The sequence below is a fragment of the Nicotiana tabacum genome, chromosome 13 (assembly GCF_000715075.1).
Source record: "Nicotiana tabacum cultivar K326 chromosome 13, ASM71507v2, whole genome shotgun sequence".
NCBI classification, from domain to species: Eukaryota; Viridiplantae; Streptophyta; class Magnoliopsida; order Solanales; family Solanaceae; genus Nicotiana; species Nicotiana tabacum.
This window is the reverse complement of record NC_134092.1, coordinates 118,661,906-118,677,460: the sequence shown is the minus strand read 5'-3', so window position 1 is coordinate 118,677,460 and position 15,555 is coordinate 118,661,906. Positions and strand designations below refer to the sequence as shown.

The 15,555-nt window shown below is 34.8% G+C and overlaps 1 protein-coding gene across 3 annotated transcripts; it reads right to left on the bottom strand.

Moving 5' to 3' along the window:
* Positions 1-3,783: 3,783 nt before the first annotated feature.
* Positions 3,784-11,235, bottom strand: LOC107823737 (uncharacterized). 3 transcript variants are annotated; one of them, XM_016650426.2, is made up of 6 exons: positions 10,676-11,232; positions 9,710-9,842; positions 8,568-8,625; positions 8,381-8,444; positions 5,216-5,387; positions 3,784-4,808 (listed from the first exon to the last, which is right to left on the bottom strand). In XM_016650426.2, exons 1-6 carry the CDS (start codon positions 10,795-10,797, stop codon positions 4,596-4,598), a joined length of 762 nt encoding a protein of 253 aa, XP_016505912.1. In that variant the 5' UTR covers positions 10,798-11,232; the 3' UTR covers positions 3,784-4,595. The 3 variants fall into 3 exon arrangements, with proteins under 3 accessions (XP_016505912.1, XP_016505911.1, XP_016505909.1); XM_016650425.2 differs by having other exon boundaries at positions 8,381-8,625; positions 9,710-9,825; positions 10,676-11,235; XM_016650423.2 differs by having other exon boundaries at positions 8,381-8,625; positions 10,676-11,231.
* Positions 11,236-15,555: the final 4,320 nt, after the last annotated feature.

Genomic DNA, 15,555 nt, shown 5'->3' with positions numbered 1-15,555 from the left:
GGACCCACATCTTGAATCCCGAAAAAACTCATGAAATCCGAACATCCGTTTCGATACGAGTTCAACCATACAAAATTTATCGAATTCCGACATCAGATTGACCTTCAAATCTTCATTTTACATTTTTGGAAGATTTAATAAAAAAATTCAATTTTCTTCCATCTAAATCCGAAATAAACAATGAATATAAGCATGGATTTATGAAATATAATCACTTTCGGGTATATAACACTTACCCAAGTCGAAGTCGTGAAAAATCCCTTTGGAATCGCCCAAATCCGATACTCAAAACTCAAAAAATGAGTAAAAATGACTAACACCCGATTTTATGTATTCTGTCCGGTATTTTCGCACCTGCGGACTATATTTTTGCACCTGCGAACTCGCATTTGCGAGACAAAGCTCGCATTTGCGGAACAGGGCTGCCCAGTAAGGTAAAAACATTCCACTTCCTAAGAGCACGAAAACTATCAGGGACCTAATACTACTGCAGCAACAAGAAAAAATATATCTTGTTTCATTTTAGTTTGGTTTTTGATGTAGTTTAAAGGTTAATCAATTGTGTTCTTAGTTCCGCAATATTTTGAATCAGATTTGTATAGATTCTGTTCAAATTTGAATGTGACTACAAGTAACCCTCAAAGTCATAAATCTATCATCATACACAAAACTAACATAGCATAACTAGATGCAGAGGGGAGTCATATTGAAAAATAATATTAAAAATAACACTAAATAATTTTTGGGCCCGGGCACCTCCTACCTAGTAACAAGATATAAGCCACAGTTTGAGGAGCTTTGTGTCAACATGAGTGCTTCGCAGCTGGCTTAAAGCAGAGGACCGCATCTGCGGACCTTCACGTCGCAGAAGCGAGGAGGATCACACCGGTGATCATGGCACCGCAGAAGTGGGCATCGCACCTGCGCTCCATGCTTCGCAGAAGCGAAGTTTCTTGCCTGGCCTTGGGGTCGTAGAAGCGACACTGCCTCCGCAGAAGCGATCACGCACCTGCGGCCAAAAAAGCGCAGGTGCGATGCACCAGAATAGAACAGGGCAACATGTTCTAATTGATCTGTGGCTTGTCCGAAACTTATCCAAGCCACTTGGGACCTCGTCCGGATATTCCAACAAGTCCCGTAACATAAGACGGACTTACTCGGGGTTTCAAATCACGTCAAACAACATCGACATTACAATTCACACCTCGATTCGAACTTTTAATTTTTTTTCAAACTTTTCACTTTGCAAAACTCGTGTCAAAACATATTAAACGAATCCGGAATGACTTCAAATTTGGCTCACAAGTCATAAATGACATAACAGAGCTATTTCAATTTTCGGAATCTCAATTCGAGTCCGATATCATCAAAGTCAAATTCGTGGTCCAACTTTGGAAAAGCCTTTAGATTTCTAGTTTTCGTTAAATAGCGATAATTTGAGTTAGGGACCTCCGAATTTGATTTCGGGCATACTCCCAAAGTCCCAAATCTCGATACGGATCTACTGAAACTGTCAAAATACTGATCCAGGTCCGTTTGATCAAAATGTTGACTGAAATCAACTCAGTTGAGTTTTAAAGCTCTATTTCACATTTTAATCCATTTTTCACATAAAAACTTTTCGGAAAATTATACAGACTGCGCACGCAAGTCGAGGAATAATGAATAGTACTTTTTGATGTCGTAGAACACATAAATAAATGTTTAAATTAAAGATGACATTTTGGGTTATCACAATTACAAATTTATTTTATTATATTATCAAATATTTAGTGTTATTTCAATGTTAATAGAAATTTTTATTAGCATATTACTTTGTTTAATATTTGTCTGCTACTTTTTTTTGGGTAATATAATAGAAGATATATATTTATTACTCTTGAATTATTTTTCTATTTTACATTTTATTCTATTGTTCTTAATAATATTTTCAGAATTTTGAATAAATAAAATCTCTATTAAATTAAAGAAACTTATATAGTCATCGAATAACTTTTTTTCCTGTATTTTTCTTTATTATATTATCCAATGTTTAGTATAATTGCATTGTTAATAAAAAAATTTATTAGCATATTACTTTGTTTAATATTTTTATTTGCTGCTTTCTTTTTGTAATATAATAGAAGATATATATTTTATCACTCTTGAAATATTTGTTTATTTTATATTTTTTTCTATTGTTCTCAATAATATTGTTTGAATTTTAGTGAATAAATACACTTTTTATTTTAAAAAAGAAAAACGAAAATTATTTATATATATAAAAAAAAAAAGAAATTAACTAACCTAAATCAACCCTCACCCATGCTTAAGTAGTTAATTTCTTTGTATTTTTTTATTATTTTAATTTTTCCCTTTTAAAAATAATTTTTGAATCTCCAAATTTTTTGGAACTTTATCCTAAAATTTGGCATTTGTTAAATTTTTGTCGTTACACCTGGCATCATCACATTGATTTGCTTTTCCTATTCTATATAGATAAAATAGATATTATCTGAATTTTAATGAATAAAATCTCTATTAAATTAATGGAACTTATATAGTCATCGAATAACTTTTTTGTTCTGTATTTTTCTTTATTATATTATCCAATGTTTAGTATAATTACATTTTAAATAAAAATTATTAGCATATTATTTGTTTAGTGTTTTTGTCTGCTACTTTTTTTTTGTAATATAATAGAAGATATATATTGTATTATTCTTGTAATATTTTTTTTATATTTTACTCTATTGTTTTCAATAATACTGTCTGAATTTTAATGGATAAATTTTTTTTTTTATTTTTAAAAACAAAAATGAAAATGATTTATAAAAACGAAAGAGACAAAAAAAAATTAACTAACCTAAACCAACCCCCATCCATGTTTGAATAGTTAATTTTAGGTGGTTAATTTTTTTGTTAATATTTAATAATTAATTATTTACTAAATAACTAATGATCAACTAATTATGCTATGTGACTTTTTTCTAGGCTATCACTTGGATTAATGTGGTGGTGCCTTTTTCTTTGGCTTTTAATAATATATAGATATAGATATTTAGTATTATTACATTTTTAATAGAAACTTTTATTAGCATATTACTTTATTTAAATTTTTGTATGCTACTTTCTTTTTATAATATAATAGAATATATATATATATTTTTATATTTTATATTTTATTCTATTATTCTCAATAATATTTTCAAAAATAAAACAAAAATTATTAAAAAAAAAACAAATAAATTTTGAATTGGCAGTTTCTTATTTTAAAATAATTTAAAAACTCCAACTTGAAACTACTCTCCAATTTGAACGGACAATTTTTAATTTTTGTTTTTATTATAAAATATTTTATTTTATTATTTTATAGATATTTAAATTCAAAAACAATAACCAATAACTAATTATTAACCAAGTAACTTTTTTCTAGGCTGCCACTTGGCTCAAGGAGATGACTTTTTCCTCTCCTTTTAATAATATATAAATAAATATAGATGTTGTGCCATTTGTTCCTATTATATTGTTGTTGCTACTGTTTAGTACTTTATTTTCAATGTTCCTTGATCCGAGGGTCTATCAGAAACAACTTTTCTACCTCCACAAGATAATGGTAAGGTCTGCGTACACATTACCCTCCTCAGACCCCTGATATAGAATTACACTGAGTTTTTTTTTTTTTTTTGTTGTCGTCGTCATTTGCGAGTTTGTATGCGTGTATGATTGTTTAACACCAAATTCGATGTAAATGGTACAAGAATTAATGTACAACAATCGCATGCATCATTAATATTGAGATGAAAAGAATAACTAGCAAGCCAATTATATTAATAGAGAATTAAACACCAAAACTCCTTTCACTAGTATGGGTGATCAATAAGCAGATTAGGAAACAGAGAATACAGAAGCGGCTGTAAAAATGATATATTGACTAAATTTTTCGTTACTTGTTTCAGCATTAGCATCCTCATTAAAAGACACACCCCACAACTGAAAAGGTACAAGTCTTGCTACTTGAAGTTCAGCTTGTAAAAGCATGTACCTTTCAACATGGATCGAGTCCTAGTTCTAGTCTAATATGATTCATGTCTATGTCAAGCGCCTCTTTTGTGCAATAGTATACAATAGTCAAACAGAAAAAAAACATTTAAATTCGAATTTTGCATAACGAATTTAGCAATTCTCCGCCACAGAATCAAACTCTAGTCCAAAATCACCAGAAAACCCAAGTCCCACTTGTCATGGCGGAATCTAAATAGGAATTCTAAAGATAAATTATTTCTAAATAATAAAAAATGACATTCTTTGTGGGACTGACTAAAAAGTAAATAGTGCCACATAAATTGGGACGAGAGAGTATTTAGTGAAATACTTTTTGGGACGAAGGCCTTTCGGAAACAACCTCTCTACCTTCTTCGGGTAGCGGTAAGGTCTGCGTACATTTTACCCTCCCTAGACCCCACTAGTCGGATTACACTCGGTTATTGTTGTTGTTTTTGTTGTATTTTATGGGCCATTTTCATATATATTTATGTTTAGTGACTAAGCCAAAGCTCCGTCTGCCATTGATTAACCACCCAATGTATCGATCAATGGCTATCTTTGAGCTCTTTTTAATCCTTCACCAAAGCACAATTTTGCGATAAACATGGTGCTACTCTACCTTCTTCATTGGAGGGCAAAAGGTCTTCAACCTTTCGGAAAATGAAGCTTGCATTTGGAAGATTAAGCCCCATATTGTATTCCTCATTATTAAATTGTGTCCGCTTCAACGTTCTCTTGTAACTGCTAGTAGCAAACATTGGGTGAACCCTAGCAATCGATGCCTGCAACATCACAGAAAAGTCATACTTGATGCAAAAAAGCAGATTGCAACGCTAACCATCAAATTGAAAAATTGTTACTACTATACTATGCATGCAACTAACGGAGACTCTGCTTTTTGGCTGAATATTGCTGGTATCAGTACTTATGAACTCTTAAAAGTTGCATTGCGGTTTAACAATGATAGAATGTAAATCATTAAAAGAGAATTCACAACTTTAAACAGCTAAATTCCTAGTTTTTGAAAGAGGGGCTGTTAATTATGTGAATGGTTCTATTTAATCTAGCATCAGAGATCCAGAACTAGTACTTGTATGTTACCTTCTTTTTTACTGTCCTCTAGCAACATGCATTATTGAGCAGTCAAAAGGGAAAACAAGATAGGAATTAGCACTATTGAAGAACTAACCACGTGATCTTTCCCCAATTCAAGAAGCCAAAATTTCCAATCTTTCAGTTCTTTACCATCAACTTTCACAAATATGTTTTCCCAGTTTTTGTGATGAAATTCAACAGTGTCCAATTTGTAACCCACGCCTTCACCAATGGCTTTGACAAATGCTTCCTTCAAACTCCAATATCTGCATAAGATTTCAGATCTGTCAGTATAATCTTTTCTACAATTTGGCATGAATTTGTTTCTCCGGGTGACAAAACCTGTCCCTCATTGTCACAAAAGTAGATGTTTCCCAATATCTTATTTTCTACTCCCTCTATATCAAATTCATAGTCTACTAGTTTGTTAAGATGGTCGTTAAGTATGAATCATTTTCTGACAAGTGATGCGATAGATTACTCTTTCATTCATGTCGATGCTGGAAGTGTAAAAGTGGGACCCGTCAAGAAAGTGGAAAACGTGATATGCCCATTTCAAGAAAGTAGACATTAATTTGGCAAGGCTAAAAGTAGAAACTATAACAGTCAATTTGAAACTACTACGCTGAAGCTAGGAGGCAGCAACTATTACTCAACCAGAGCAAATTGTGACACTATTTTTTTTTTTTTGATGACCGAGAAATCCGTCTGGGGCCGATCCTTTGGACCAACCGCAGCCTTCGAAACTCGGTGGATAATGGGCCCGCCCTTCTACCCTTCTCCACTTAAATATCAGGCTTTGCTTTGCATGGTGCAGGGGCTTGAACCTGTGACCTAAGATACAAATCCACCACCCTTTGCCACTTGAGCTAGGCCCTGGGGGCCAAATTGTGACACTATCACAGTAAATGAAAGGTTGGTGGTGAAGGAAATTGTTGCTAGTAGCTAGGCCAAATCTCAGTACGACACTGCTTTTCCCGCAAAACATACTTAAACTATAAAATAAGCAGGGGAAGAGCTGGTCACAGCAGAGATATTATTGCACTATGCCACCTATTGTAAAATGGTAGAAACTAGAAACCAACTTGTCACATTCTCATAAGTAAATGATTGTTGAGCAGTTTGAATGACTTGTTGATGGTAGACTAGAATCCCGTGTTTTAGTCATAGTTTGCACTACAATTACTGCATTTTACTTGTGTTTGAGCTTAAATGTTAGTGTATTGCACTTATTATGTGTTTTATGCCTTGCAGGAAGTGATTCCGAGCTATTAAGATAATTTGGAGCTAATTTGAACAAGTTGGAGCTTTGAAGTCTGAGTAAAAGCCCAAGAAATTAAGTCGGGATCACGTTCGGGGGTCGAGGACCAAGTCTGGATGTCAAAAATTCCTGCATAGTGAAAAAATCAACTCTCTGAAAATCCTCACTAATGTGGCGCATGGCGCACCGCGCCAGTGTATTTTCACGGTCCAATTGTCCCAATTCGGCTTGGAAAAAGTAGTTTCGTCCGGGCCCGTTTCTACATGGTATAAATACACCAAAAACACGAATTTTAGAGAACTTTTGACCTTGAAAGTTTTGGGAGAGCATTGAAGGCTACGAGACTCAAGATTTCATCATCTTTCCATCAATTCAATACGAGAGTTTGGATTGTAACGTTAGATTGATGCTTCCTTATTCTTTAATTATATTTGTGATAACTTCCTCCATGATTATGGAGTAGTTTACCTTAGGGTTTGACGAATATGGTGTTTTGATAAATATTTGTGGATTTTTAACTCTAGTTCTTGCTTGAATTCGTTTATGGAGTTTTGAATTATTGCAACTTTATTCACCGGTCTATTTAATCGAGAGAGGAATATTTTGGTGATTATCTTTGCATTATTTTGTTTGATTTAATTCATTGATTCTCTTAAATAATCGAAAGAGCTTGTTGAATTGTTGATTAAATCAAGTAAGGAGAATATTCGAAAGACGTTTTCCTAAAGACTAATCCATTAACGCATGCTTTCACAGTGCTTATATTAGTTCACCTCGTAGAGTTGGTTTAATCGAGAGAGGAGTCTTGACTACACGTTTGAACTAATCATCGAGTGAATTCGTGAGAATCATTAGAACATTAGAGTGAATTAAACTAGAGTTAAATCCCAAATAGCTATCTTGCACCTATCATGTCAAAACCCTTATTCCTCACATTTATAAGAAACCAACTCTGCTAATCTCTAGTTCTTTGCAGTCAATTGTTAATTGCTTTATTTTAGTAGTTAAACATAGTTCATAATCATTTAACTCAAGTGTTGATCCTCCTGAATAGCAATTAAACCAGAAATTATTCGAACATTGTTTAAATTCAATCCCTGTGGAGACGATATTTTACTATACTATCTTTGATTAGCGAGCATCAATTTTGTGTTGTGTTTTGCGCTCGTCACTCGTACATATGGTCGCTCTCACAGTACAAAGGTTGGTATTCCCCCCCTCCCCCCCCCCGAAGGAGGCATGGAGGTTAATTTAACCTAATCATTAGCCATCTGAATTCTGAGCTCAATTTGATCCCAAGTAACTTTTTCCAACCAAAGAGAGTAAGAGCCCGTTTGGACATAAGAAAATTTTCCTTTTTTTCAATTTTTTTTTTAAAAACAATATTTGGTTATCAAAATCTTACAATTTTTCCAATCTCAATTGAAAAACTGGTGAGAACCAGTTTTTCAATTGAAAATGGGAAGGTTGCTAATGTTTAGTTGCAAAATATATTGAAAAAAAGACATCCAAATATGTTGCAAAAATTATAACCAAACACAACTTCATCTTCAATTCAAATTTTAGTGAAATTCCAAATTTGAAAAAAAAATTTGGAATTCATGTCCAAACGCCTACTAAGTTCTTGGATAAAAGAGCAGATTTTTCAGAAAAGTTCTCTTTATGTACCTTGTCAATAAAGTTTTAACAAAAGATACCTATATTATGTAACTTTTTGAAAAATAAATGTCCCGCACAGTCAACTAAGGCTTATCCAAAATGAGACACAAAACTCTAAAGAGTAATGGACGAGAATAAGTGCATGGGTTCATACATATATCTTTTGCTTGGGGATTACCTTCAACATTTTTACTGGAGCAAACTCTTTGCGATCTCTGACTCAAACATGGAAGAAAGCTTTGAAATGCACATAACAGTAGGAGTTTGAGGTTAAGAAACAATAAAAATATTTTCAGTAGTGGCATTTGCATTAAGTAAGGCCTAAAAATAGATAGGTACCTATAAAACTCACTTAAAATCTGATGAGAAGATCCAGCATTGATTATGTTAAACCATTCCAGTCCTGAGAAGTATGATGAGAAACTCTCAATGAAATCTTCAACTGATTCTTTCTCAGGAATAGTTTGAGCAACAACATCCAACCCCACAAGGCATATTGGTTCAGAAGCAATAGCCACAAAATTACCATGATGTGATGCATTGAAGTTAAAATTTGGCAACTCCAAGTTCGGTTTGTCACATTCCTAGAAGAAGATAGGATTAACAACATTGCAAATGTGAAGATATATACTGCAAGCAAAAGCATAGCAGGTAGCTTGAAGAATATCCTCAAATCCTTGTGGCATATGAATTCAAACAAAATGTTAATCTGGCATCAAAAATATAATTTTAGACATATACAAGGAGAAACCTTTTCAGCTGAATCAAAATTGACATGACGACAACATATTGGATAACAAATTAGAAAAAAATCTGATGCAAACATAAGATATATGAGAAAGCACCAGTAATTGGGAGAATTTTCCAAAGACGAGTTATGTAAATGCTGGTAAACCATATATGTTACAATCAAAATCCCAATTGTCTGATCTTTGTGGATTTTACAAATTCCACTTCAAATAAGTTGGTTTTATTTAGATATGGAGAAGGAGAGATGCATCCACTATTATGAGGGGGAAAAGATCTACAAGAACAAACCAATATATAAAAATTTCTTTTTGACCAAAATACATCACTTGAATACTTTCTCAACAATAAATAAGTGGTGTTCAAATGGAAATGACAGAAAGTATATGTTTGACTCTGGTGAGAAACTGACTTATCAATTAAGCACAGCAGGAGATTTCGTATTTACTCCCCACAAGAGTAAGAAACAGATTCTTTTGGTTTTTCGCCCACTTGTACATACTTCAGCACTTCCTTGATGCTGCTATTTTAAAACAATTACCTTTGAAAAAGGAGATTTCGTATTTTACTACCCAAAAAAAGGTTTAACACCAAGTTCTTCATGCCATATTCCAAGTATTTGTCTTGTGCAAGCTGTCTAGTGGATAACAAATCTATATAGAACAGGTTTTTCAGTATAAGACCACTGAAAATAATTCCTATCTTTATATTGAAATTCAAGCCAAGAATAATGAGTCATTTTTCCAACTATTCAGTCTTCGACTCTTCCGGAGCATTTGGAAGAATGCGAGAATCCAGCTAGTTAATGTTAAAGCACACACTCCTAAAATACTTAAATAAACATCAAAAACATTTCAACAACAAATAAGACCAAAAGAAAGTGAATTTTCAGCATAGTCCGCGATCACATTCTATATATACCAGGTACGGTTTTCCCTCAGCAGTTCGCCTGATGACAATTTCATTGTAAGGGATTCCCAAGACTTGATGTACCAGTGCATACTGCAACAATCTGCTTACAAGCGCCCGTTTTCGATCTTCCATTTTAAAAAACCTAATCAGTGTGACACATCCACTCAAGTTTTTCACAAAGGCAATCGTGATAACCAAATGCCTCACTAAGCTTTTCAGACACCCATATAGAATTAAGCAATTATACCAAAGTGCATATTCAAAATTTTGCTACGGTAGACACTTTATAGCAATCAAGAATCAAAGAATTACAGAATAAACTTGAAGATAAAAAACTTTACTTGAAATACAAAGTGCATATTCATTATATATAATTAATTCAAGTATAACAAAGTGCTTGCATATTCACTATTTGCTTCCACATACAGTTTCATGCAATCAAGAATAAAAGTAGTACAGAATTAACTTAAAGATGATCAATTTAGCACTTCAAATAAAACGTAAAATCCATTGACACTTTATGCAATCAAGAACTAAATTAGCATAGGATAAACTTAAAGATGAAATCTTTATATGATATACATAAACTTTTACTCCCTCTATCCCAATTTATGTGATGCACTTTCCATTTTAGTTTATCCCAAAAAGAATGGTACCTTTCTATATTTAGAAATAATTTATGTTTAAACTTCTCATTTTGGACTTGATGAGATCATTCACAGCCATACAAATATCTAGAGCTTATTTTATACCCTAGATTTTAAAAATATTTTCTTTCTTAAACTCTGTGTCCACATCAAAGTGCATCGCATAAAATGAGAATTAATATAAAATCCATGGACAATTCATGAAATCAAGAATCAAAGGAGTATGGAATGAACTTAAAGATGAAAACTTTACATGACATACATAACGTTTTAACATTTCACATATAAATATAAAAAGTAAAGCACATAGGAGGAGATTGAGAGAAACCTGGTAATGGAGGAGTGCTCATGCTGGGGAAGAAAAGACATAGCAAAAGAGAAGTAATGGGGAGAAGGGTTCCATTCAGAAATATCAACTGCCCATCTCTGCACTCCCTTCTCCAATTCCATTTCCAAACTTTTCAGAGATTCAAAAACAAACAAAAAAGACTGTAGACTTTCAAGTCTCAGAAATGGGAATTAGAACTGTAACTTGTTTCTTCTCTTCCTAAAAATTGTTGCCGGCCAGTTCCAGTTCCCTTGTTTTGGGTTCATTGTCATAAGGCTCAATTTGGCTAATAACCATTTTATGGCTAATATTCAGAGATTAACCGACACTTATTTTATCCGACTAATTTTTAAATAGCAGTTCTATAGAATGCCATGTAGTGTCATTTCTACGAAACCAATCCAAAATTAATTGGGCTTTGTTTCTGGGCCATCATTATGTAAAATTTGTAGAGGATTATCATTTGTTGGTAATGGGTGCAAATTTGAATTGAAATTGCTCAATTTTGCTCTGTTAAACTTTCGATTCATTCATGCTTTTTAGATTGCAAATCAACTCGTATTTTCCTTTATCACTAAGGAGCTTCAGCATAAAATGAGTAAAATTCGTGTATCGAAATTCTTCTAGAGAAAAGGTTTAAATTTATTCCTATTTTTTTTTTTCTATTATAGTTTAAAATTAGTCTCATGTGTGCTCGGCTAAAGATTAATAGAAAAGATGAAACTTTTTTCTAACGACAAGAGTAATATTAGATAAAAATAGCTCGATTTCATATAGTAAGGGACAAACTTAACCCTTTTCTAAAATTGATAGTCCTTCCTATCATTTGATGTCATATTAAGTATGAAGTTTAAAATATTAGTTTGTTTATTATTGAGGTAGTGGAGGAAGAAGATATTACAATAATAATTAAAAGTAATTTGTAAACGAATAACACATCAAACTTAACTTTGATTAGTTATTGAACATTACGAACTAGTAAAAGTTGTATAAAACACTATTGGCAGAATACCCCGATAGACTGTATAGGGTAAAATATGCTATGACACGTGACCGTCCGAGAAAGGGACGCGTGGAACCTAAGACATGGGATGGCTAAAAATCGAAGGCAACTGTTTCGTTTGTCACCGAGAAGAATAATGCTCATAAAGATGTAATAAATGCTCTTCTCTCGGTAACATTTAATAGAGAATATTCATAGCATTAAGAGCAGTTACCCGTTACAAGGAATTTGGTATTTATGTTTACCGTTATATCTTCATCAATGTCCCTCATAATTGACATTAAAGAAGGGCACGACCCTAGGACCTTCTTCATAACTATAAATAGTGATCTCAGTTATCATTGTAAGGCACACAAATTTTCTCACAAACTTACGCTATATTCTATACAAAGCTCAATCCAATCTTATCTTCTTATTTCTTGATTTCTTTGTTGTTGTGCCCGAAAATCTCATTTCCGGAATTGTTGCTTCTGTTGTTTCGTCTGTAGGCTAAGTATTGCGTAACTCTTCAATAATTTATTTATTTCAGGATCAAATTAATTTTAATTATCTAGAAATCACGTATAAATTTAACTATACCATTTTACGGGTAAACAGTTTGGCGCCCACCGTGGGGCCTAGATGGCTGTGTAATTAAATTGATCCTTGCCTTTTTTACTAATGTGTTTAGATTATTTTTGTCTTAGAAAACATCATAAGAAATGGCAGATAACACTGTTAACGACATGCACAACCCCCAGATTCGAGGGGATCAACCTCATTCCGAGGACTCAATCAGAGACACCCATAATGAGGGGAATGACGCTATACCAGTGCATGACAGGCAGTATCCTTGACATGTTCGGGGAACCATTCCCGATGAAGCTGATGAGGAGCATGTCGTCGACGCAATAAGGGTCTTGCAAGAGCAACATGCGATCATTCTAGGCCACCTCACACGACAAGATAAAGTTAGGATAGAGTTGAAGCAAGCGTTGTTGGGAGATTCATCTAATGCAAACAGATGAGATCCGATTCCTCCCGGGGGTTCCCACGAATCAAACGACGCGGAGGATCGACAACAACACTCCTAGGGGCGAAATTAGCTCCGACGGGGCTGGAAGGAACGGATCCGGTCTCAACAACGAGAATGATTCTTTCAAGAATGAACTTTTACGGTTCATGAGAGAAGTGAACTCCCGCATGGACCAGATCTCGGGCGCGCCACCAGTGCTGAAAGTCCCGGACTCGAAGAAGTATACTCAATTGTCGTACAAGCCAAGTGCGACACTAGAGTTAATCCCGAAGCGGTTCATAATACCTGAAGTACTAAAGTATGACGGAACTTCAGACTTCTCCACCCGGGAGCATATTACCACATACACAATGGCGATAAAGGGAAACAAATTAGCTCCTCACAAAATTGAATTTGTGCTGCTGAAGAAATTTGGAGAAACCCTCACGAGGGAAGCCTTGACATGGTATCGCTGTTACCCGAGCATTTCATAGATTTCTTTAAAATGCTTGAAGATTCTTTCATCAAGGGTCATGCCGGGGTAAGAAAAGTACATACCCGAAAGACTGACATTTTCAGAATAGCGCAAGGAGAGTCTGATCTGCTACGAGAGTTCGTTACCCGATTCAAGAAAGAGAGAATGTTGATCCCGGCTGTCCCGGATGAATGGGCGGGTGAGGCATTCACCAAGAGATTGAATCCGAGGAGTTCAGACGCTTTCCAAAAATTGAAGGAAAGCCTACTCGAGTTTCAAGCAATGACCTGGGCGGATGTCCACAACCGGTACGAATCAAAAATAAGGATTGAAGATGATCAGGATGGTTTTCCATTGTCGACCAAAGGATGAGAAAAGAACAAGGAAAAATCAAAGGATGATTATGACGCGGACAAGCGAACTTCGAGGGGCCGGTTTTTGCCTTACTAACGAACTGAAGGCTGCAATAGAGGTTTCCGTACAACGGATATATTCAAGATTGACAGGAGGACTGATCACGGTAGGAACAATCGATCACTGCAGGATAAAGAAGTTGCAGGATCGCAAGATCCTTTTTACCCCAAATTATCAGAATACAACTTCAACGTCAGTACAATGGAGTTGATATCGATCATGAGAAACATCAAAGAAGAACAGTTCCCAAAATTGATGAGATCTGATTCTATCCAAAGGGATCCCAACTTGTGGTGTGAATACCACGGGACGAATGGCCACCGGACATGGGACTGTCGACTTCTCCGGGAAGAAGTGGCAACATTACTGAAGAATGGTCACCTTAGAGAATTCTTGAGTGACCGAGCTAAAAACAATTATGGTCGTAGCCGAGACACCACGAAACCCTTGAAATCAGGAGAAGATCTTTCGTGTCAAACAATCAACATAATCTTCGGAGGGAACGAGATTAACGGGGTCACCTTTTTAGCAGCAAAGAAGATGAAAGTATCAATAACGCATAGCAAAAGGCTTCGAAAAGACGATATTACTTTTACGGAGGAGGACGCAGATGGATTGATGCTACCACACAACAATACACTGGTAATTTCTTTAAATGCGCTAGATTTTAAGATTAAGCGTATTCTAGTGGATCTAGGGAGTTCGGCTAATATCATACAATGGAGAGTGTTGGAGCAAGCTAAACTCATCGGAAACATTATTCCGGCCACAAAGCTCCTCGCCGGATTCAACCTCGCAAGTGTGACAACTCGAGGAGAAATTTTATTACTGCTTACCCGTAAAATGGTACAGTTAAATTTATACATGGTTTCTTGATAAGTGAATTAATTTGATCCTAAAATAAATAAAATAATTGAAGAGTTACGCAATACTTAGCCTTAGGATATAACGAAACAACCGAAGCAACAATTCCGAAAATGGAATTTCCGGGCACAACAACAAAGAAATCAAGAAATAAGAAGATAAGATTGGATTGAGCTTTGTATAGAATATATCATAAGTTTGTCAGAAAATTTGTGTCCCTTACAATGACAACTGAGTTAACTATTTATAGCTATGAAGAATGTCCTAGGGTCGTGCCCTTTTTTAATGTCAATTATGAGGGGCATTGATGAAGATATAGCGGTGAACATAAATGTCAAATTCCTTGTAACGGGTAACTACTCTTAATGCTATGAATATTCTCTATTAAATACTACCGGGAGAAGAGCATTTATCACATCTTTATGAGCATTATTCTTCCCGGTGACAAACGAAATAGCTGCCTTCGGTTTTTAGCCATCCCCCTGTCTTGGGTTCCACGCGTTCCTTTCTCGGACGACCACGTGTCATAGTATATTTTACCCTATGCAGATAGTCCCCCTACTTTCCGGTGATATAACTTTGTGTTACCGAAAAATTGGTAGAAATACTCTTTTGGCGAGAATTACTATAATTCCCTATGAAGGCTTCTGACAATTAATTAGACGCATGTCTCTCCGCATTTAATGTCCCGAACATACGTCGTCCCATGATTTAACACAACTTTTGCCGATTATCGAGGTAATCATGGCCATGAATTTAGCCGCCAAAACATTTATTTATATGTTTCAACTTCCTCCCTTATACTTCATAATTTTTCAAGCTTCCTTTATCTAACTTGCATATTACTCTTCATCTTTCCTCTAATTCTCTTCAAACGAAAGACTCTTTCCTTGTTTCCTATAATGGCTTCTTCCTCAAAACGTACCGATTTTTCAAAAAGCAAGAACAAGGTCGAGGACTCTGCTCCTCCAATAATGGGCTCCATCATCCCTAGAAGTCTTATTACCACAAAAGAATTCGAAGAGAAATTCCCCACTGCTAACTCTCGTACATAGGCCGTTAGCAAGTATCCTTCTTTCATACGTCCTTCGAGCATTCTTGATGTGAAGGAAGACTATCGCTGCCATAAC

Coding starts and splice junctions, on each gene's coding strand:
- LOC107823737 (XM_016650423.2), bottom strand. CDS start 10,797: ATGGAATTGGAGAAGGGAGTGCAGAGATGGGCAGTTGATATTTCTGAA. Junction 9,843..10,675: donor GAGCACTCCTCCATTACCAG/GTTTCTCTCAAT, acceptor CACACTGATTAG/GTTTTTTAAAATGGAAGATC. Junction 4,809..5,215: donor AATTGGGGAAAGATCACGTG/GTTAGTTCTTCA, acceptor GTGATGTTGCAG/GCATCGATTGCTAGGGTTCA.